At 36.5% G+C, this 23,838-nt stretch overlaps 1 protein-coding gene across 8 annotated transcripts in view; it reads left to right on the forward strand.

The window, feature by feature from the left end:
- LOC134663889 (whirlin) overlaps positions 1-8,843 on the forward strand; it is a 117,805-nt gene extending 108,962 nt beyond the window's left edge. For 7 of the 8 annotated variants that reach the window (XM_063520416.1, XM_063520417.1, XM_063520420.1 and 4 more), the window contains 4 exons: positions 3,879-3,959; positions 5,325-5,588; positions 6,258-6,398; positions 6,630-8,843. In XM_063520416.1, coding sequence (XP_063376486.1) covers positions 3,879-3,959; positions 5,325-5,588; positions 6,258-6,398; positions 6,630-6,710 — 567 coding nt within the window. In that variant the 3' untranslated portion in view covers positions 6,711-8,843. The remainder of the gene's footprint in view (positions 1-3,878; positions 3,960-5,324; positions 5,589-6,257; positions 6,399-6,629) is intronic. The other variant, XM_063520421.1, reaches the window with a different exon arrangement.
- Positions 8,844-23,838: the final 14,995 nt, after the last annotated feature.

Genomic DNA, 23,838 nt, shown 5'->3' on the forward strand with positions numbered 1-23,838 from the left:
AGGGCATAAGCGGCGCAGGCGGGATAGGTCCCAGTGCGAATGGAGTTCACTCCGCTAGCGCAGCCCGGGTCCAGCTGCGCGAGCGAGGGCAGGGCTGGCCGCATACAAACTCGCCGGACCACCCGTGTTAGTACACTTAACTAGATAGCTACTAAAGGACCAACAGGGTCTTGTAAAAAAACCTTGAAGTAAGTTTACAAGATGCTTATAAATACGCCTAATATTTATTCCTCTCTATCAACCATGTGCCTGTTTCCATCACCCATGCCAAAACAGTTATAAAAGTGGACCACGACTTGTACCTATTCTTAAAAACTGTATTTAGCATCATCAGATTGGAATAATTATCAAATAAAGTTTTAAGTAAATTGCTTGAAAGCCTGCTCCGCACCGTTAGTTCCCACGAGGCAGGCATCACTCCAAAACTGGATAAGCCGGAAACGGTCACATAAAAAACATAACACTGGGCACCTGTATTCACAGCAGCATCAAAACTTAACAGTCGTTTTTCCCATGGCACACCGGTGCAAGAACACGCATAATGGTTTAGTAGATAATTGTGTTTCTCTATAAAGAAACCGCCCCGGTTTCTTTATAATTCGAGATCAGGAGATCTAACATACGGAGTTCACAATATTATTAATTTATATTTAGCAAACGTATGAGTTAATCTATAAAACATCTGCATGGCTGCCTTAGGTACTTTAAATCGAAGGTGTGGACAATTATGCAGTGGGTAATGTATGATTATTGCAGAGTTTGTTCACTATACTATACATATTTCTAAATGGTGTTTTACCTACTTTCGATTATTGGACTTATAAAATGTTACGTAAAATGTTTCACTCTAAAAGGATTAAAGTATTAAAGAGTTGTGAGAAAGTGAAAATTATCGCGTGCAATGCAACGTAGTTGTATTATTCTTGTTTGGACACAATCAACATTGTCGTAAATTAGTTGGGAAACTCTCAAGTTGAATAACATGGTGTAACATATCCATATTAAATGCAGAATCAAAAAGATCTATGTATGAAAATATGTTCACTTGTAAGTAAATAGAAACTACATTGTTACATTAACACTTGATATTTTATGATATCTTAAAAACCCTTATTTTTTTTATATACTACCTATTGATTTGTTAAGGGGGAGGCCTATGTTCAGCAGTGGACGTCTTATGGCTGAGTTGATGATGATGATGATTGATTTGCTTAATTTTGGAAATTGCGATACCTAATCATTAATTAAAGGGAAAGCTAGTAATTGAATCAATAGCTCTTTAAAACGATTACTGAAGCGGACTAAGCTTGTGGTTAGTAAAAGTGAAATCAATGCTGGCTTTGACCTCGGCTATCGGCAATATAGGTGGTTTCACTATCATCATTCAGATTACTTAGAAAATGAACTATCTGTCAAATGGAACTCTCACAAGCACTTGCTATTTCCAAGTTAGCCCAATCGATGATCTTTTAAGTTAACACAGAAGACATAGAACAGCGCCTATCTATGAGTTAATGTTAAATAAATGAGGAATATTCGTTAACGACTGAAATTAATTAATGGCTATCGCGGTTATCTTTGACCGGTTATTCTTCTGCATTGTAAAGTAACGGTATGATTGGGTTTCGTAGATATCGATTCATTACTTTCATTAGCTTATATTAAAGATAACAACAAAAGTAACAAAAGACAGGTGCCGTTGGTTTTAAAGAAACAGTTAAATAACCTAGTAATAGTGATTAAGTAATAATCTGATTATTTATTTTTATGTACCTACCTATATTTTTTTTCCATAATATAATGCATTCATCCTCGTCATCTTAATTATTGTCCATGTAGACTACATACGAGTAATAGTATAATAGCAACGAAAGTGCCGTAAGCGTCACGTCCCAAAAACTTTTGACTTCGTCATCTTTGCAAAGACTCCGATTGTAACGGAACCATATATAGAACATGTTGTTACGTATGATTATGGCGACTGGGTCAGAGAGTGCGTTTTCAACAACGGGCTAATCAAGCCGAAAAAATGTGATAAATCTCAGTCGGGTTCTATTATGTATCTGTAATCGCAACGAAGTATTGTGGTAAAAGGAGCTGTATTGCAGGCAACAGACAACGACAGGGCAATTTGTAATGGCGCGTACATACTTCCCAATCTTCTCTGCCGTTACACTCTTTGCAGAGTGTTGTAGTACTCGTGGTCAACTGCTAATATCAGGCACATATGTGGCTTGCCGTAAAATTTCTCGTCATTAGCTGCCCAAATATCAGTGTTGTATCTGAGGACCTACGGCTATAGGTCAGAAAAAACCAAAATTTCGTCTTTCAAGGGAGAGCCTCTGATGAAAACAAGATGTATTTAGAGCCCTATTTGCGCAAAAAAAACCGACTGAATGTCTAAGTAGGTACCTATGTGGTAGAAATTTGTCGGACAGGTGCAACGGAGTTTTTACACCTTACAAAAAAATACAAAAATCTGTCAGTTCCGAAGTATTTGGCAAAACTATTTAGTATACGGTGAGTCTAAGTGTGGCGTAGCCATAATCAGTGGCGCGTCGTCGTATATCGCGCAGTCGGGAGCGGGCGCGTGTCGGACGACATCCAGCGATTTTATCGTGTTATTTACAGAACACGCTAACGAGACTCGTCGAGTTCTTCACGAACCAGATACACTATCTGGATAGGGGAGATGTTCTGAGAAATAATCTTGTCGACTGTTGAGAATTCGATATGTTAGCTCACGTGCGTATGATAAGCTGTTGGTAGTTAAATTGCTCAGTTATTTGAATGCAAATACTTGTATCAAAACAATCCACTTTTCTTGCATAACTGCAAAGAAAAACACTGAAATTTTCAACAATGGTTGTTTGGACAGCCGGTTAGCAAGATTGGTGGAAAGTTGACGCGACATAACAAACAATGGAAACACAATAGGACAAAATTGTTGCATGACTCGAAAGTTAGCAACTGCGTTTACGCCTGGAGGCCGATCTTTGAATTTCGATAGCTCGATTTCGTCACTCGAAAATCGGTGGAAAACGGCGAAATGCTAATTTTAGAAATACGAGCGATCGAAATTTGGAATCTATTGGTATTGACCACTCGATTTCGATTCTATTAGTAGAATTTAATTGCCTAGTAATGGAAATATTATTTTTTGAAATACACGAAATCGAGTGGTCGAAATTCAAAAATCGGCCCCCTGCTTGCCTTATGTCGAGAGCATTAGAGAATTTATTAGTTTTACGTATAGTAGAAAATAATACATCTATAGATAGAAATTAAATTTATTGTCTTCATCTTTTCATGCATGCTACATGAAACATAGGATCAGGTATGTACTTATATAGTTTCCTTTATTGCATTATGTTTGTTACCTATTAATGATAGTAATTTTAACATTTTAAACGACGTGTAGGACCTTTATATGGGGGTTAGTAAACTTCATAGTGAAAGCTTTGCAATTAATATTCAAATATGCCGTTACCTACTTATTTTCGTAAAAATACGTAGCTGGCTAGAAAATTACGTAGTTGTCGCTACATGTTAATTACTTTCTATTCGTATTAAATATATACCTTCGCATATTCCTAAGCAGTAATATTTAGTCTAAGGCAGAAATGGAAATGGTTGGGTGTTTTCATTGTATGTAGTTAGCACTTTTCTTTGATATATATAATCAAATCTTTTGATGTAAATAGGACTCGATATAGCATTCAGCTAGATTATTATATCTATAATAGAGCTTGTAAGTAAATCCCCAACCTTATAACATACCATGAGACGGCGTGCAAGTGCGGGTGTCGGGCTGGGCTCGCGTAGGGCAGCGCGCGCCCGGCAGCAGAGGCAGGTCCTGAGCGAGTGTGATGTTTCAGTGCGGCTATCTCGAGGGGCTGCGCTCATCACTCGGTGGCTGGACGCAGAAAGTTAAATCATGGTACTGGGGACGCCCACTAGTAAGTGCCCCGGCCTCTGCCAGCCGGAACGATCAGCGAGATGTCCTTAGCACATTGACAATTATTAACATATGCACGATATTTTACAAAAAAAACTTTTCTATTCTTTAATTTAAAGTTATCGCTTTATACAATCGGTGATATTGCTTGATGTTAGAGAATAATTTGATTGTATGTTTTCACATTATATTATCGCTGCACTTCATTTCGGTGTTGATATTTTATTTGACTCATTAAAGTTAATTTCGAGGTAGCGTTGCACTTTTAATAATCTGTTTGTTCATTATAATTATTTTTTATTAGTTAGCCTGTAGTTGAGGTATATTTTATATCGGATGGTGCGCTGCCGCTGCCGCGCTGCATGTCATCCAGTAGTACCTTCTCGGCGACTACGTTCAAGAAAGACATCAACACCCGCGAGCATACATACCTACTTCTTTATAGCGTTGTATACTCGTAGATTCTTTTTTGTTTTGCCTTAGTAATTTTCTACGTATCGTTTACCAACTTAGCTGGAGGAGTTGTAACAGAACGAATCATTTATTTCTTTAAGCTACTATGTATTTTAAATTTTAGGGATATTATGTTGCATTTCGTTTAACTAATTTTGTAGGTTTATTCGAAACACCTAATTAGATAGGTAGTTGGGATAAATAATGCTGTAAGTCTTCATAAAAACATTGTACACTTGTGGAATATAATTCTTTGAACCACGCCACCGAGTGATCGAAACGCATGATTCCGAGCCTCCAGCACACATCTCACTTACAGCTTCTCGATACATTCGACGTGGACTGATCACTTTACATTACTGTAACTGAGGGGCACAAGGTTGTAAGTAACATTCACACCGAACTTGTACTGTAGAGCCCTTGTAGCTGTCGCTATATTAGTTACAGCCCTCTGCCACCCAGCTACGTCCTCAATTTCTTAAAGCACTTGTACTTAGAGGCTGAAAATTAATTAGCTGTTTAGTATTTATTGTAGCGGTAAACTATAGCGTGGATGTGGTGATAATAGTATCTACTTAAATAGGACAAACCTTCATTAAATTTGTAAAAATCATAGTCTGGTTGTGTACATATTTCATACTTTTCACGTATTTTGGCTGCAGTTAAACTTTGAATATCGAATGTACAGGCTGCTTTTCCACCAGATATATGCGCCGATGAAGTTAAACTGTAAAAAAAATTGATATTTGATATTTATTGAAATAAAATTTTACAGCATTACAGCTAACACCAATGCACAAAATATTATACCTTATGGATATACGAGTAGCTAACCACGGAGTTTAGCACATATCTGATGAAACAGCTGCCTTAGGTTGATCAGGCGTCGATATCAAAGTTGATTGTATTACAGGAGTTGGCGCACAAGTTGTCTCGAAGTTTTGACATGAAGGAAGACGGTGGAGCGCTCGCGGAAGACCGGGGCGGGATTCGACGGCACCAGTCCATGCAGCGGCTGCAGCATGAGGCCGGGGACGAGGCGCGCGCGGCGCGCGTCGTGCCCGACCACCACGGCAACCTGCACGTGACCGTCAAGAAGACCAAGCCGATCCTCGGCATCGCCATAGAAGGCGGCGCCAACACTAAGCATCCGCTGCCTAGGATTATAAATATACACGTAAGACTATATGATTGAGATGTTTTTTGATGGCATGATTGATGCTAAATAAGTGTAAACTTTTGACTAGGTGCCTGTTCAGAATCAAAACTTTAAATGTAAAAATGGCGCTTTTTACACTTTGATAAATTGATAAAAGAGAGTGGAAAAGTTGTTCACTAAACTTAGTAGGTATCCTCTCTCGACTAGGACTCCAATATTTAAAGTCTTCTTGTTAATGATCAGCAATCCTTTAAAATTTGCTTTTTATACTTAATTTAAACCTAGGCCAAGGCATGTGTCGTGAACTTACATAATGAAGAATTATTAGGTACCTATAGCGAGATCTCGAATCGCACCCATCCCATAAGTTTTCCCTCAGCAGTAATGGATAAAACATTTTTAGTGTACCTAAATGTAAAGTTGAGTTACATTAAAGCGACTCGAGGGCTTAACTCCAAACCTGTCACTTATTGACGGACCTAAACATAAACATCAAGTTTGCATCTTCATAAAGGGGCCCACAGATTACCAGTTCGCCGGACGATATCAGCCTGTCAGTTGTTTGGAACTGTCTCCTTTTGCTTTTAACTGACAGGCTGATATGATATCGTCCGGTGAACTGGTAATCTGTGGGCTCCTTTAGTAAATGTGAAACTTGTATTAAAAAGTATTGACATTGATCAACAGGAGCACGGGGCTGCGTATGAAGCGGGAGGACTAGAGGTTGGTCAGTTGATACTGGCCGTCGACGGACACAGGGTGGAAGGTCTACAGCACCAGGACGTGGCGCGGCTCATCGCCGAGTCCTTCGCGCAGAGGGACAAACCGGTCAGTCTATACTTGCAGAATGTTTATGTTAGCCATTAAAAAATAAACTCTGCCAAATCCACTAAGAAATAAGCGCACAACAGATGATCGGACTGAGACTCATACCTATCAGCATTGAATAATCGAGTCGATTATTTAACAACCTTTAATTTGATGGCTTTTAGTATCGTTATTTGGGCAATAATTATGTATTAGCATTACATACGTAACAAATAAACTCGATATTTCCAGGAAATCGAGTTCCTAGTGGTCGAAGCAAAGAAATCGAACCTGGAGCCGAAGCCGACCGCGCTCATTTTTCTGGAGGCCTAACATCTACTGTCCCTCCCCGCCAGCGACCCCCCGGCCGCGCTGGGCACCGCGACCTTGGGGGCCGACCTCACCGCGCACACCACGGAATAGCCAACTCCAACCTGCGCTGCCACATGCTCTTCTAAACGCTTTTCTGAAACCTCGCTACCCCGCCGGTAAATAAACATCCACATGATTACGTGTACGTGAGATGTGTACGAGTATTTTACACAAAATCATTGCGCGGGGTGCGGAGCAGAGACGTGCTCTACATGAGATCCGATGAGGACTAATGTTTAACATCGACACTGATATTGACCCCACGTTTCGACGATGACGAGAGATACGGAAAATGACGCAGGTCTAGCAGGCTATAACAAAATTAATGGCACAAGGGAGGCAATCTAAATTTTTTAAACCGCGACGAAATGTCCGAAACTATGATGAATTAGTTACGAAGCACACTGCCCGAAAGTTTTTAAACTTTTCTTACAAAATTAATCTCCCTTATTTCTAAAGGGAGTTTCGGGTAGTCTGAGAGATTTTGTAAATTATTTTCTAGAATTAGAAATTAAACCAATTTTAACAGTAGTCAGCGACTGAATTTTATAAAAAATTAAACCCTACTTTTACTAACTAAAAATAAGTTCATCTTAAAAGATCACACATTTAAGCGTTCACAGTTAAATTCGCAGTAAGTTCAATAAATTCAATTCCGTAACTAATTAAATAGAGCTAGAATATGAAGCAGTGACGATAACATATATAGATCTTACGATGTTCAGTTTTGTGGCGAATTGTGCTGATAAAAAATGATTGGCATTGGTGCTATGGAAAGTGGTGATTTAACAGTTGCGACTTTCCGGATCATATACATTGTAGTTTCATTAGGGATTCGATTAGTGCTTGGTGGGCATCATAGCATTTCATGAGAAGAAATTCACTCGAGAGCGTCATCCATGTGCCATCAGAATTGCGTTAGCGTTCGGGAAGTGCATCCAGCGGCGGTTTGGCTTGGCGTCATGTCATGATGCCACCGCGTCACCGCAGTAGCGCATCGTCATGTGTCATGTAGAGAGAGCTTGCAGCACAGCGCACTCCCCTAAGCAAGCTGTTCCTATATACTTAACAACCATTCATTCTATTAAACCTTTATCAGACTGACTGTTCAAAAATGACGATCAAATGTCAGTCTTATTCATTGAAAATAGAGCACATGTTTGAAGTGCCGTATGTGGGAATTATATGACCTATATACAATTCCCACATACGGTACTTCAAACAAGTGCTTAGCCTGATAGAGGGTTAACTCTATTGATTGATTTTATTTTATTTTAGGCATAGAAAAAGTGCACTAATTGGAGTAATACTTGGTAGCGAGTACCTACTGTTATCAGGCGTTAAAGTAGAGTTGCTACATAACCCAAGGCATCGTAATACGCCATCTACTTTAGAGGCCATATATAACTAAGCTTAGAATATATTTCTCCGATTTGTGCGTTTTTTCATTTCTTCGTCTATGATTTTAAGTAAAAATATTTAATTTACAATGTAGAATTTAGCATCCGCAAGTCGGTGTAAGTAATATTTTATTAAGTTGTAGGTATTATAGAACCGATCGTAGAGCATAGTGTTTCGTTGTGCTTGTTCAGTTTGCTTGGCGGCTCCATCAGTGCGACATTGTCATTCCATCAGGTAGTAAGCGGTGAGTTTACGAAATTATGGCGGAGAGGGATTTTAGCCCGCTCTTTTATTTATACATACCTATTTATAAGTAGATATTTAAATGAATGTGTGCAATATAATCAAATGTTACGTTAGGTGTTAGAGTCAATATACATTGCGATGCTGTAGGCATGGCGAACCAAGGGTATATTGCCGGAGTGTTTTGTTATTATAATCCAAGATAGGCGTGTTCATCAAACTCGAACAATTGCATATTCATATGGGAAAAGAAAGTTTCGTGATGTGTGCAGCATCGCGCAGCATACTTCCGATGTATCGATGTGCGTGTTGCTAGTGCTTCAATTATAACAAACAGCTGTAGATATTGTACACGTTCCAGCCGGTATCGATATATGTACATGTATAAACTGAGACAATCTATGTATGTCGTGCTAATTGAAAATTATACATCCGTTCTTGATTTTCTGGCATACACTTTGTGGTACTTATATCATTGTAAATATATATATCAGTATTTACTCATAAGCTGTAAATATCAGGTTTGAATGTTTTGTATAATATAAAATTAAAAACAAATATTTATTGAAGTTAGTGCCAAAAAGCATTCTACAAACCGAGGGAGCGGCGCGGCGCGGCGCGGGCCGCGGGCCGGGTGGCGCAGCGCAGCGCAGCGTGCCGGCTCGGACGGCGCGGCGGCGCGCGGCCCCCTCGTGGCTAGTTTTCTACGTCTATTACTCTACCTACCAATTGCAGAATTCACCAAATACGCTTTTGACTGTTAGAATTTGGTCAACATCAAATACCGCGTCATAATTGATATTTATGTAGGTAAATGAATTGTATCACTTTGCATCCCTAGTTAGATATTTGGAAATTACGACAAATATTTTTTCACATTATACACGACACGCGTGTAGATTTCATGGAAAAGGTGGAAAAACAAATTATAGTCGTTTTCTGATGTTAACCACACATGGACATCCGCCTTTTGAAACCTTACAATTTTACCTTAATCTATACTTAAAGTTAAAACATAATTAAAAAACAGAATATGCACTGAGACAACTATATTTTGTACGTGTAATTATAGTTAATTTTAACATGTATTTAAATTATTATATTTAAAATTATGTAATAAGTTTGTATGATTACCTACACATAAGCGAGCATCGTAGGCGCGGCGGGCACGCCCCGGCCTTTGAGTCAATTTGTCATTTACGTAAAACACTATATCATTTTCAAAGTAAATCCAAAAGCAATTTTAATGTAGATAAATAAGAATTATTTTTACTAGAACTACAACAAATTACCTGTACAATTAAAATTTTGGATTGTAATTAGGTTTGTCCCCTGACGTGTTTACCAACAGTTTGTAATAGCAACGGCAGGCGGCCGCACCGCGCGAGACCGCAGGCGCCGGCGCCGGTGCAAGCTAAGCTAATTTACTAAAATCCTATTATAATACCTAATTATTGTAAGCCGTCCATTTATGTTCGCGATTATTTGAACGTTAATATATTTGTAGTGGCAGCTTATTAGCTGCGCAACCTCAAATTAGTCCTCGATGTGTTGGTAAACATTTCATAAAAGACATTGTATCGCAAAGTTTTATCTTTAGCGCAGGTTTGGTTGAAAAGATCTATGTTGTAGTCTGTTGTTAAGTTTGTCGTTGATGACAAAAATATATTGTTATCTAGATATTTCTTGTTTTATTTATTGAGAATTCCATAAGAACGCCTACAAAATCTGACGAGCTACAAAACGCTTATGTGGAGTACAGATGTTACTTATTAACAAGGAGTAAGACAACAGCTATCATTTATTTTTCTCCGCACTAGCTCGGAAAATCATTCTTTATTCTTTAAAATAGTGAGCAAAATCGCTTTTTATTCAAAAGACAGACTTTATTGAAATTCGAACATGACGTTTTAATATTTAAGTACCGATATAATATTTAGGTATAGGTACATGACTTTTTACCCTCTCGTGTGCCGTGATTTTTTTTCTCATATTTTCCTCGTACGCGGATCCGCGCTCGAGGGCATAGGTATAAGTACATGACGTTTTAGTATAGGTACCCAAATAATATTTAGGTAGGTATTTGTAATCTATACCTAGTGGCAGAGTTTTAATACGCAAATAACTAAAACGTCCCTAACGTACGTACCGTACGTAAAGTACGTAACGTACGTAGATCCCTTATAGGGATAAGTTCGCCTTTGTACTTCCATTACTGTAATTTATTTTTGTAAACCTGTGTTGTGTACAATAAAGTGATTACTACTACTACTACTACTACTAAAACGTAAAAATAATATTGAATACCATCATCATCTACAACATTGACGATTCTCACGGTGTTATATGTGGGTTGAGAGTAGTGTTGGTTAAGATTCGAGTCCTTGAAGTCATCTTCTACTCAATTTTGGACCCCTAATAATTATGTCAAAACTCTTCTGGTTCTGACAAGGCAAAGACAAAAACGAACCAAATTTTGTAGGTTGAAATGATCGCGGGAATCTACTTTAGATCGAAATCTATTGTAAGGCAGGTACGAGAGTAACCGCTACCAATAATGAAGCAACATAGGAGTGAAGATAGACCTATGTAGGTATATTTATATTTTTAGCAAATTAAAGCTTTTGCCAATCAATTAAATATCACATTTGATTTAGTACTTAACCGTTTCTAATTTCCAAGGAATTGGGTTATTCCCACTAGTTACCACCAAGTTCTTACCAGTTCTTACTTATGAAATCTAACGACACAAGTAAATAAAAAAACACGCGTGTCTAAATCTAAAACGGGCAAAACATCCCTCATTGTATAGTTCGTTTTTTTTAGCATTAGAAATTAGGTAAACAATCTTGATGTGTCTTTTAATTGAAAAACACATTTAAAAAATAAGTTACGGCAAATATGTAACAATTATGAATCTAATACGATCATTTATATTCTTCTGCTTTCATAAGTAATAGTTTTTGAATTTTAAAAAGCGTTTTTCAATTAAAAGACATGTCAAGATCGCTTACCTTCTTGCAAGTTCTTTCTAATGCTAAAAAAAACGAACTATAGTCATTGTGTTTATGCGAGAGTCTTAGATTTACTAACGCAGGACATTGCTCCGTCATTTATGAGCTAATGTTTATAGATTTTATTACAAACATTTAGTTAGCTGTTGACAGCTATTGGCGATAAAAGTATATCGCTCTTACGTCAAACAATGTTTTTAAAACATGTTTGTGATTTCAATTGATAAAATTTTATATGTCCGCACGATGTACTCAGGATGAATTCTTTCTAATTTCTCTTTCACTTTCAGTCCGAACTGGTGCATGTTGCAACTCAAGTGGTAAACTTAATCATAAGATAACATGTCAATAACCTAATTTGACTATCAAAACCTATGTTTGACAGCTTAACTTAAGGACGGCCGCTGCTCCATACAAACATAGACCCCATTTTCCTCTCTGGATATTGTCATTATGGAAAATATTTTACATAATTTGATGTACATTACCTTTAGCTATGCTCCTAAGTTTGACTTTTTTCGATGTTTTGATTATTGTAAACATTTGAAGCAAAAAAACGAAATCATACAATTTTTTAAATTTTCTTATAACAAATAAAAATTCGAAAAAAATCAAACGTAGGGGCATAGCTGGTATACAACAAACGGTGTCAAAATATTTTCAATAATGTTGATATCCAGAGAGGGAAATGAGGACTACGTTTGTATGAAAAGGTGATTTCCCACGGGTCCTCCACTTTCATCTTAAAAGCTCACGTTTCGTTTCTATACAGTTACTATAGGGTTCATAAGTTTGCACTTTCCCAATTCGTATGAAACAAGTGTCTGCCCTTCTAGACCCAGAAGAGAAAATTTAGAATTATTATTTTTGTCAACGATTCTGACACAAAAACCGGAAACTTTAACCCAAATTACGGTTTTTACTCCTCTGTGCGCAGTTTGTGAATTACATATTTTATAAACATTAGCCAACATCCGTGTTTTTACCCCAATAGTCCATATAGTTGGCCCATTGCGGGTTGGGGACTTCACATACACCTTTGAATTTCGACGCGGATCTATGCAAGTTTCCTCGCGATGTTTTCCTTCACCGAAAAGCTAGTGGTAAATATCAAACGATATTCCGTAGGTACATAAGTTCCTTGGTAAGAGCCGGGGTTTGAACCCACGACCTCCGGATTGAAAGTCGGACGTCAGATCCACTCGGCCACCACCGCTTTTAAAATATAATGGAAAATAAATAAATGTTATCTTACATAAACACGTGGAACCTGTGTAAGTTTGGGAAAAGTACTCATACAGTGATAAATGATAATACTATGAGAAAAATAAGATAAAAGGGTATAGGTGTAGGGGTAGGCAGGTTATGGTTATCGCAAGTTATCGGTAGGCTTTATTGTACTCGTAGCTTGTGAACGATATACATATAGATTATTGTTTTGGTGAAGTTAGAGCTGCCGCGATAATATCGCCTCATGCCATCTGCTTTACAAACAATGACTAATGGAATACCTTATCGCGTATACAGTATATGTACGAGTATACACTTAGATAATTAAAAAAAACTACAATGAGAAGAAGAGTCCCTTAATTTAATGCCTATACTCTGGCACACCCACGTTGTCAGTAGAAAATTGAAATTTTCTATGCGTAGTCGACCCTTCACGCCTACCTTTTTTTTTTAATTTGGGGCCTTTATCTAATGACAAAGTAGATGTGCCAAAGTACGAGTATAACTGTACGCAACAAAGTACGCAACCTCATTGAGTTTACCTACAGGTTCGTTAGAATCGTCTTGATCAGCAGAAAAATACAGTCAGCGATAAAAAAATTGTACCACCGCTTTCTGCATCCGGTCCTTGATCCAACCATTCCAACCACTTAGCGAGAGTCTCTCTCTCAATTATACTATGTATTATTATTAAAAATTGTTAATTGATAAGATAGCTACGTAAGTACCTACGCCAGTCAATAAAATCATTAAAAAGTTTGTCATTCTTCTATGACGTGATGCTTCTGCATCTAGTGAATGCTACTCGTAATGCTAGTGACTTAACTTAACCAAAGCGGATAAATCTAGTTAGCGCATGCGAGCTTAATTGCCTTAATTATTGCACGTATTTACTACAAATTACATTGATTTGTAAGATACCGTTAAACAACTTAATAGTCTCTCTTGATTTTATATAAAATTAAGTTTCATCGTTTTATAGAAGTCCACGGAGATTTATAGAAGTAATTATTAAGTACAAGATTCGAGTCCTTTTGGGTCTCAACACTCTCTCTAAAAATACGTACTCGAAACACGACTAGTGTTTCGAGTACGTATTTTTAAGGTTAAATTTGATTTCTTCTAATTTTAGATAAAGAGAAAATCCTTTGTCTTAGTGGCCCAGACCACATTTTACTTGCTACGATTCGTTGGAGCAATAGGAACTTTAAAAAGCTTCGCAAACTCGTATTCGTTCGTTAGGAACGCATATTTGCGGCGCTTGTATGTCTGGGCCTAGACCGCGGCAATCAAGGGTTTCCGGGTTGACCCTTCTACGGGAGCGGGCCTAGCGTATGTGTCGTCATGTTTTATGTAAAATTATAAATGTTCAAATTTTTATTATAAGTAGGATTACCATGCCACAGGCGGACCTGCTAGAGGGGGTATTCTTTTTATAATTAGGTTTTTATTTTATAGGTAAGTTTCTTTTATTTTAGTACTAATTTCAATTTGTTTGTAGTTTTAGTTTATTTTAATAAGTTATTGTATATTCAATATGGCACTTTGGCACAATACGTGGCAAAATGCCGGGATAACGCCAGGAAGAAGAAGATTGTATATTTAATATGTTACACCCAGTAGGATATTAGGAAAATGCTAGCGATTGTGGTTCTAGAGAGTACAGACAGAGACACTAAAATAGTTTAGTAGGAACGGGTCTTCCTTAAAAAGTTTTCGTCAAAATCAAAATAACAACGATTCGGTTTCAGACAAAATATTTAAGAAGGATTTTGGCAATGAAAATATAATTTAATTTTATCAACTTTGTAAGGCTCAGATTTCAGTTAGTTTAATATGATATCGACCTAAACTCGATTTTTTAGGTAATCAATCTACTCGTAGACTCGTAGACAAATCGAACATCTACTGACATTAGAATGATAGGTATACCTATATGTTATTTAGTTATCGTATGTATCGCGCTCGCGCCAATAGTACATGTACGTACAAGTACGAACAAAATGCACGATAACTGAATGACATCATTTAGATGCCAGTCTGATGTAAGTGCACGTTCGAATTGGCCTTTACCTAGTGTACCTATGCCTTATTCATCTAGAGTACAGACATTTTTTACTTATCTTATCACAGGTTGCAAAATCATATGCGTTGGAGATCCGGGACGTATCAGATATTGTCTTCGTGGCGTTTGTAGGTTTAATATTAATAATATTACTTATCTCGTGTACTTCGGTCATATTAATTTTATTTATTTTTATTCAGGGCCACCCCACACTAGTCGCTGCGCAGTTGCGCCAACGTTGCGTAGAGCAGCAACAGCCAGAGAGTTGACGCCGACGCTCGGCAGACCCTAGTGTAGAGAGCCCTTAAAAAAAACATGACTGAAACATTTAATTGTCAGTTAAAATTGGCGGTTGCGGACAGAAATCAGCATCATCAGCATGTCGATAAAAATAATTTAGGATTTAGAATTTATTTTAGCTTTCTTTAATATTAAAAAAAATTGTCGCTGTTTTTACTGACCTACTTACAATAAAAGTGAAAATAAAAGTATTGATTAAATATGCGGATGATGACGTAGTGTTCGTGAACAGAAACTTGTTTAGGCTATAAAATTAAATGTTAAATAATAAAGTACACTTATATCCTCAAAATTTGATACTGCAATTGTGCACACCGAAGCAAATTCGTATAGCATATGCTAGCAAAACTATAGACACAACACGAGCAAAAAAACGAGTGATGCAACAGTGACCGGGCAAGTATCATCCCGAGGTAGAGCAGATACGTTATCGCGACGGGGACTGACGCCATGGGATGAATGGAGCGACCCCCGCGAAGGTGAACATCGGCCCAGTTGAACCTGTTCATACCGGCGTAATCTAATTTTAATAAGAGGATGTGAATTAGATATGGATGTGATGTGTCAGTGTCAAAAGTGACATTTCTTCAGCCAGAAACATCTTATTAAAATTTGAATACGCCCGACACACAGGTTAAAATTGGACTGGTAACAGAAACCACCGCCACTAGTTTTTCTTTATTTATTTTACCGACTATCACAAAACAGAGAGTAGGTAAGTAGGTGAAAGAAGTTGTAGGTATTTAGGTATATTTCTTTCACGATCTGTAGGCTACAGTTTTGAATAATTTTAATAATCGTCTAGATTAAGTCGTATTAACAATGAGAACGCAAAACAGTTTAATATTTTAAAAACCTTTTAAATAAATTGATAATGATTAGATTAGGTTAGGTTCGGAAAACGGAAGTTCTAAACAGGTACTTACCTACTAGGTACATATTTATTTATGAATAATGTTTAATTTTGTTATTGTCGGTAATACCTATATCAATTTGAATAGCTGCTAAAAATGATTGTTTCGGTGTCACTACATCCAGCTAAACGACACTATTACAAGATGCCGAGCCAGTCTGACGGACATGCATACGGAAGCACGTGGTCATAGTCTACAAAGAAACACCGTCTACACTCGCGACTCGCATGGCGCGTGGTAAAGCCGACTTAGCTAAACCTAATCGCGGCGCGGCGCGGCGCGGGCGCGGGCGCGGCTCACGCTATCGCCGTGCGCATTGCGTCAGCCGCTTCACGTGCTAAATTAAGGTGCCCAGCGCTGGCGCAGCTTATCGACACCTTGACATCGACAATATGACTAGACTTAGAAATGATGAGTGAGGTATTTAGGCCGCCCTAATTAGAAATTTTGCCCCGAAGAGAATCAAAACGTATGAAAAGTAGTCTCTCAAAGTTCCGCTTCGCTAAACCTAAACCTGCCATTTTATGAAAACTGATTTGAGTTTGATGTTCGGTGGACTGTGATGTTAAGTACCCATGTCTTAGTATTCACAAAACAAGTACTAACTGACACTTTCAAGTCGGCAAATTGAATATGTACTTTATCTACCTCGATACATTTCAGAATACAACGTCATATCGTTTCAGTATGTATAGGCAAAGTCCAAAATTAACAAAATAACTATTAATTGACTGAAGCAAATTACGCAGAATACCCATATACCTACAAACACTCAGATTAACCCAAAATAAATTTAGTATTGGTGTTGATATTAAATATATGTTTTTTTTACTTTTAGGCCTTAGTAATTCTTCTTACGTTAATCTATTTTTCGCAAGAAAAAATACTTAATATATAGGTACTATTACAGCGGCTGTATTTTATTTGGTAGATAGAGTGTAATTATTCAGTTCAGTTCTTCACTAATTTCATGTCCATATATAATTTCTCACGCGCAATCGGCGCAATGCACATGGTTGTGGCATGTTGATAAAATATAATTAAATATTAATTAGGTATGATACGAGCGAAGACTATACAAAATATACTCTTTAACGAATCATACCTACTCAACGTTTTAGGTAGGAACGTGACTTGCTACTTCTTATGCTATAATTTTAAGTACCTAAGTAAATATTATAATACCTAGAAGTATAACATTATAAATAGTATAAATACTCATAATTTTCACACGATTTTGTCATGGAAACCTTATCCAATTGACATAGGTACAAAGAAATAGTCACCTCTATTTGTACACAAAACATCGCCTACGCCAGTATTTTTAACAAATCGTCGTATTAGTATTTAGATTAATTAACCAAGGGATGAAAGGCACCCGTTTCTGACGAGGTAATAGTCCGAGTCGGTGTTTTTACCCGAGCTTAACACTTTACTTTTCATTTCGAATACTATTAGGGAAGTAAAGTGCCTACACAATGTATTACATTGTGTAGGTATTTTTGTTTCTTGGGGTAACACCCACTGAAAATAGATAGATAAAATGAATTTTCGTGAACTGAGTTTTCATTGATAGTTGTAAAAAGAAAACAATATAAATACTCGGAAATTAAAACGCTAGGGTCGAAACGTATCACTTTCAACCCGTTTCATAAATAAACAATGACCAAGTAGGTATCTCGCTTACATTGCCTTGGCCTAAAATAGAGTTTGTTTAATTCAGATGATCTATGTTTAGATAATTGTCTATTAGTTCAATACACATAATCAGTTTAGAGTCATTGTATGTATTAATGTGTCCGGCGTGTAACCGGTTCCGTCCGGATCGTAAGATCAGATACGCGGCGCTCGCTCGACCTATCGACACGGCGCTCTACTTCCCTCCGGATCGCACTTGAACAGTAAAATCCTCATCACCTATATCTTGTTTTCCGACTGTTGCATTGAGCAAAGTTTATTGTGATATTTTCATGATATACATATATGTGACGGTCCACGGCAAAAGGTACCTTATGGCGGCTGGCGCTTACGTCGCATAGCGCAGCAATAATATTGGAGCGACGTTAATAATAGCGTAAGCGCCAACCGCCACAAGGTACCTTTACCCGTAGGACGTCACATATGATTTAGGTTAAAAGATACATACTAAGTATTAATCCATTATATTAACTGTTACACTGAGAGAAAAATCATTAGTAAACTAAACCAGGAATTAAAAAACAGTTCTGTACTGGGGGAAAAAAAGAAGTTTAGTAATAATTATAGACGTTTCGCTATTTCTGTAAAGTTTATTTATTTCTACAAACAGCTCAGTAATCCTAAATCTAATTTCAACAAACAGATAATAGAAATTGCAAGAACTAATAGAAATTGCAAAAGTCAATTTGTTCCTATTAGTTGACTCTCCTTGTCCCCGGATTAAGTTTATTTTTGTAATTCTAAGTGTGTTTTTGTTATCCTTTTCTCTCAGTGTACTAACGTACTAAGTACAACTCTCAATATATAAGCTATAAATAAATATCTTCGAATTTGTATTGTACATTTGTATTTAGACTGAATATAAGTTCAATTACTTTGCTAATCCGCGAAAAGATAACGTGCTAGTCAATCAGTGCTAACCCGTTAATACTTACTTGCATTCATTGCATATAAAAAAATACGCAAGTAAGTATAACGGGTTAGCACTGATTGACTAGTACGTTATCTTTTCGCGGATTAGCAAAGTAATATTTTGGATTTAATTAATTTGGATTTGCGCAAGGTAATTAACGCCTGATTCTATTAATTATCTAAGTTCAAACAAAAAGGTCAATTCTGTAGACAATGTAATAAAAGTTAACGACTCGGGTACATAATATACAGTGTGGAAAGATAAGTCGGGCCCTGGAGGGAAACTACCTTAAATCCTTAAGCTGGCTCATTTTACTTAAAGGAGACTTTCCTTTATTTTTAAAAAGAAACAAAACTGTATTTAAAGTATTGTTCTTTTTTTCTCCAATTCGGCTTGTCTAAAAAAATCTTGATTACTAAATATTAGATTTTATAGATATTTTGTACGACAGACGAGTGTAAGACCTAATGTTTCTTGGAGACATTTTATCATTAACATTAACTGTATCGACTAGTAGAATAAAATTGCAAGTTATTATTTTTTGGAATTTTTAGTCGGTTCGAGTCCCGGGCTAGGCAAGCGAGTTTTAGAAAATCTTTGAATGCAGTTTTGTTTCTTTTTAAAAATAAAGGAATGTCTCCTTTAAGTAAAATGAGCCAGCTTAAGGATTTAAGGTAGTTTCCCTCCAGGGCCCGACTTATCTTTCCACACTGTATACCACGTTTTCCTTACTGAAAATCTACTACTGCACCCTTCAGCGTAAATATTTGCTTTTTATTCTCTTATCTATGCGATGAAAGATGCGAACGAGTTAAGCATACAATAAAATGTGTATGATCCAAAAATCTTATCAACTTTTAATAAAATGCTAGATTATAATAAACACGCACAAAAAACTCTTGCAAGAAAAATTAAGTATTGGTTTGGAGAAGAGAAGATTGGAATTAAGTATTGATTACCTATATTTCCGTAGTTAAGAGCCCATCGACGTGCACACTAGCGCCACTGCTAAATAATCGTGATTATTTAAATTTAACGACAGGTATTTAAAAAAGGGAACCGCTACGGACTGTATTTGGTATTTAAGTACGTTTTGAATACATCAAACTAGTTTTTATGTTGCTGGATTCGTCAATCTATGCGTCCAAATTTAAAACGGCCGTTTTTGTTATGAGATCATAAATCGACGAACTCTCTTAATGTAATGTCACATTTAGTTCACAAAATAGTTCATTAAACTTTAGGGAAAGCAGACGACGTGCTGCGATAACAGATAAATCCCAGGCACGTCCTATCTAAGATGAACCGTGGTATATTCCACAGTTCATCTTTTTAACTGAAATTTCATTAAATGTGACGTTCCACGGTAAAAGGTACCTTATGGCGGCTGGCGCTTACGTCGCGTAGCGCCTCGATAAAATTGGAGCGGCGTTAATATTAGCGTAAGCCCCAACCGCCATAAGGTACCTTTACCCGTGGGACGTCACAATGTAGGTATTCGAATTTTACCAGAAAATGTGATATACGGTCATATAATATTGAATTAAATAATATTTAACAACATACAATGGGTAAATATGGAAATGAACTGTGATAAAAGAAAACTTGTACCAACTTTATAGGTAAGTTGGTACAAGTTTTCTTTTACTTAGGTATTTAGATTTAGTTGGAATGACTTTATCATACATGACGACGATACTTTAATCGTTTAATCATTTAATAAACTTTATCTTCGCCATAACTTTAACTAAATAAAACTGGATAAATTGCGATAAATATAAACTTAATTGTCATTATAAAGTCATATTGAAGGACGCAACGGATATACATTCTAGTAACGTATATGTTTGGGAACTGATAGCTATGTATACAGATCGTCATGCATGACATGATTGATGGCTTATCAAATTTCAAAAACAAAAAACAGACAGATACCTATTTCGAATGATCCATATGCCTAGCCTTTGGACTCCGTCACTGAACATTTTGCGTTAAAACTTGCTTCCTACAGTTCAAAAAATCGCAACTAACCACTTTCCGTACCTATACTTGCCGGAGGTGTGGCTAAACTGATAGTTTAGATTTTAGAGACCCGTTAGATACTAAAAGTGAAGGTTATGTTTTTAATTTTTAATGTAAAATAAATTGCAAACAATCGTTATGATTAGAGGGCGGAGTACCGGTGGCAAATTTCACACAAAAGGTATGGAGTCGTTTTTATAATTATTATTTTAGGCTTGAATAATAAAATTATTCATTTACCTAATGTACTTAGTATGGTACCTACTCGTAAATTGGAAGTAAGTACTTAACACTATGCACTAAAATTCCGATAGAAGAAAGTTTTCTGGTAATAGATATAGTTAGGAGTATTTTAAGCCTCCAAGGAAGTGAAACCGTGCGAAATAAACTCGAATTGGTTCTAGATAGAAACCCAGATGCTGACGAATTAAGGAATATGATTACAATGGAAAATTATAAACAAGTCCTTAAACATGCAACCATGACATCGGTAGATGTAGAGCGATCGTTTTCCACTCATAAATGGACCTTCAATAAATTAAGAAACCGATTCACTCCGAAAAACCAGGAACATGTGGCCATAGTCCAGTCATTTTATAACATGGATACGCACTTAAGTGTATATTGTGAGGAGGACCTCGAACACATAATTCCAGTCCTCAATTGTAATTGAATGGTCTTGAAAATAATATATCGTTTGGCAGGTATAACTTCTTAGTCTAGTATTTAGTACCTAATGATAATGTTTTGATAAGAAAACATATTATTATGTATTATAGATATTAACAACATATTACATTATATTTGTATGCTCGTAAGATGATTTCTATAAGTTCCTAAAAATTATTATGCAAAATTAATCATTTATTCGTTATTTATTTAATCATAAGAATACTTAGGCGACTCCATACATTTAGTGTGAAATTTGCCACCGGTACTCCGCCCTCTAGTTATGATACAGTATGTCTCAATGTGAATTTTGGTTTAAGTGAACTCTATATTTCACAAAGATCACTAACACCTTACATCTACCTTAAATACATTAAATAGTGCGTAGGTACCTACTTATACTCTACCTACTAAAACATAACATGCGTTAGTATGTTATGTACAGTCAGCAGCAGAAGTTGCTAAGCGGGCGAGGTGTTAAAAATTACCTTGACGCGCTCTTATTCTCTTAATAATAAAGTTGCGTCAAGTACATTTTGAACACCTCGCCCGCTTAGCAACTATTGCTGCTGACTGTAGTCAATAATTGGAAATATCTTTTAATTTTTCCTACGTATTTAATGTTGTAAGTGTAACTAAGAAAAATAAACAAAACACGTCAATGACCTCATGCCATGAAATGGCATCGTACGATTTAATACGAAACGCCGAGCCCCTTCTTGGGCCACAAATATTTTTCATTAATCACTTTATTATCTATAAGGAGCGTAACAAACGGCTGTGACGTACGCAATGTTTTGATTGCGATGGATTGACATGTTTTTATGCAATAAATCAGTAGCAGAGATCGATCAAAACAATGCTCGAAATTAATTCGATTGTTCTAGGAAAAGATATTACAAGTACATGGGAATGGTTTAAAATAGAAAACCTCAAAGTTTTGATTATTTTAACTTTTACAGATATACTTAAATAAAAAGAAATTGGTACCTACTAAAGCGCAATATTCTACGTTCATAATAGCAATTTACAGATTTTCCGTGGTTTCAATATAGTTTCGAGCCAAAATCGGTAACGAGGGCTATTGCCATTATTTATAGTATGTATGACTAATTCTCATTTACTCTGTCTAAAATTGTAAAGCATGCATACCTACTTAGGCCTAAGATATGTCCAGAATTGTTGTATTTGTACTTTTGTGGATGGGTAATTAATTAATACTCCATCATGAAAAACACAAGAACTTTTATTTCGCAAGAAACATAAAACTAAACTGAAACACTTCAAACATTGACAACTGTCACAAAAGGCCATAGGCTAATCCTACTCATACAAAGAGTATTTATTGTTACTACACTCTCCCCCACATAGTTAATAAATGTTTAAGTAAATATAACTGTTCTAAAAAGCTGACTACATTTTAGTAGCCGATTGGTACGCCGTTTTTCCAACTTTGCCCCTCCACTTCGACCTCATAAGTCACACCGGGTACAATAACATTTGTGATGCCACCGAGCAACCACTTCTTTTTATTTTTGAGGTAGTGCCTTGCCATAACCTTCTCCCCGTACAGAAATAGTTCACTATCATTACTATATTTCATTATTTCTTCAGGTTCCTGGTCCGTGGTAATTTCGTTTTTTCTAGAAAAATAACAATCATATTCTCGTCTTAAATTATTCCTATCAGGCCATACATCGCTACAGAATTGAATGATGTTACACAATATGATATAGTAAAGACAAAGTTTAAGTACAGAGAGCCATTTTTTTCCCATAATTCTTGCTAATCCATCCTTTACCATATAAAATATTTGTTTTTTTACATTTATCGTTTCATACGAAAAACTCAACTCTTCCAAAACACGCAATGGCGTTGAGGTTGATTGGTCAAATTTTGTGGAACTTACATTTGGTTGCTTTATTTCTAAATTTGGGAAATATTGCTCCTTATTAGAACATGTAATGGTGCTTACATCTGGTCCGGTATCAACTTCAAACTCCAACAAATTGCCACTCACTTGCATATATAACTTTGCCGATGGAATCTTCTCTTGTTCACTAATACAAAACATGTCATAGAGCTCCGGTCCTGGAGTGTCATTTTCGTATTAAGTATATAATCTGCTGTGATATAGATTATGAATTGAAGTATGTACGTAATAGATATATAATGTCGACTGGGTCATCTATATTAGGTATCATATTATCAAGCATCTATTAATTCCTTTACCAGACCGATTTATATCATTAATGTGAAAACAGTTCCGTTCAGTCAGTAATAGGGTTGCCAACTTTTTTTGGTGGAATATAGTATTTTCCAGAATAAGGCATCAAAAATATAGTAGATACATTTCAAAAAAATATAGTACTTTTAGATAAAATACTAAACATGGGTGTCATTTACGTTTAACGCATTCACTGACAGGGGGCGTGGCCTAGGAACAAACTTGTATGAATTGAAGGTGAACGCACATGTGCGTTGGGGGCAGTGAATGTCTTAATCGAAAATATAGTATTTTAGCGTACTATATATTTTTCTAAAAATATATAGTACAGACAGCCAAAATATAGTATAATACGTATAGTACGGTTGGCAACCCTAATCAGTAACCGTATCT

This window comes from Cydia fagiglandana, chromosome 4, assembly GCF_963556715.1.
Source record: "Cydia fagiglandana chromosome 4, ilCydFagi1.1, whole genome shotgun sequence".
NCBI classification, from domain to species: Eukaryota; Metazoa; Arthropoda; class Insecta; order Lepidoptera; family Tortricidae; genus Cydia; species Cydia fagiglandana.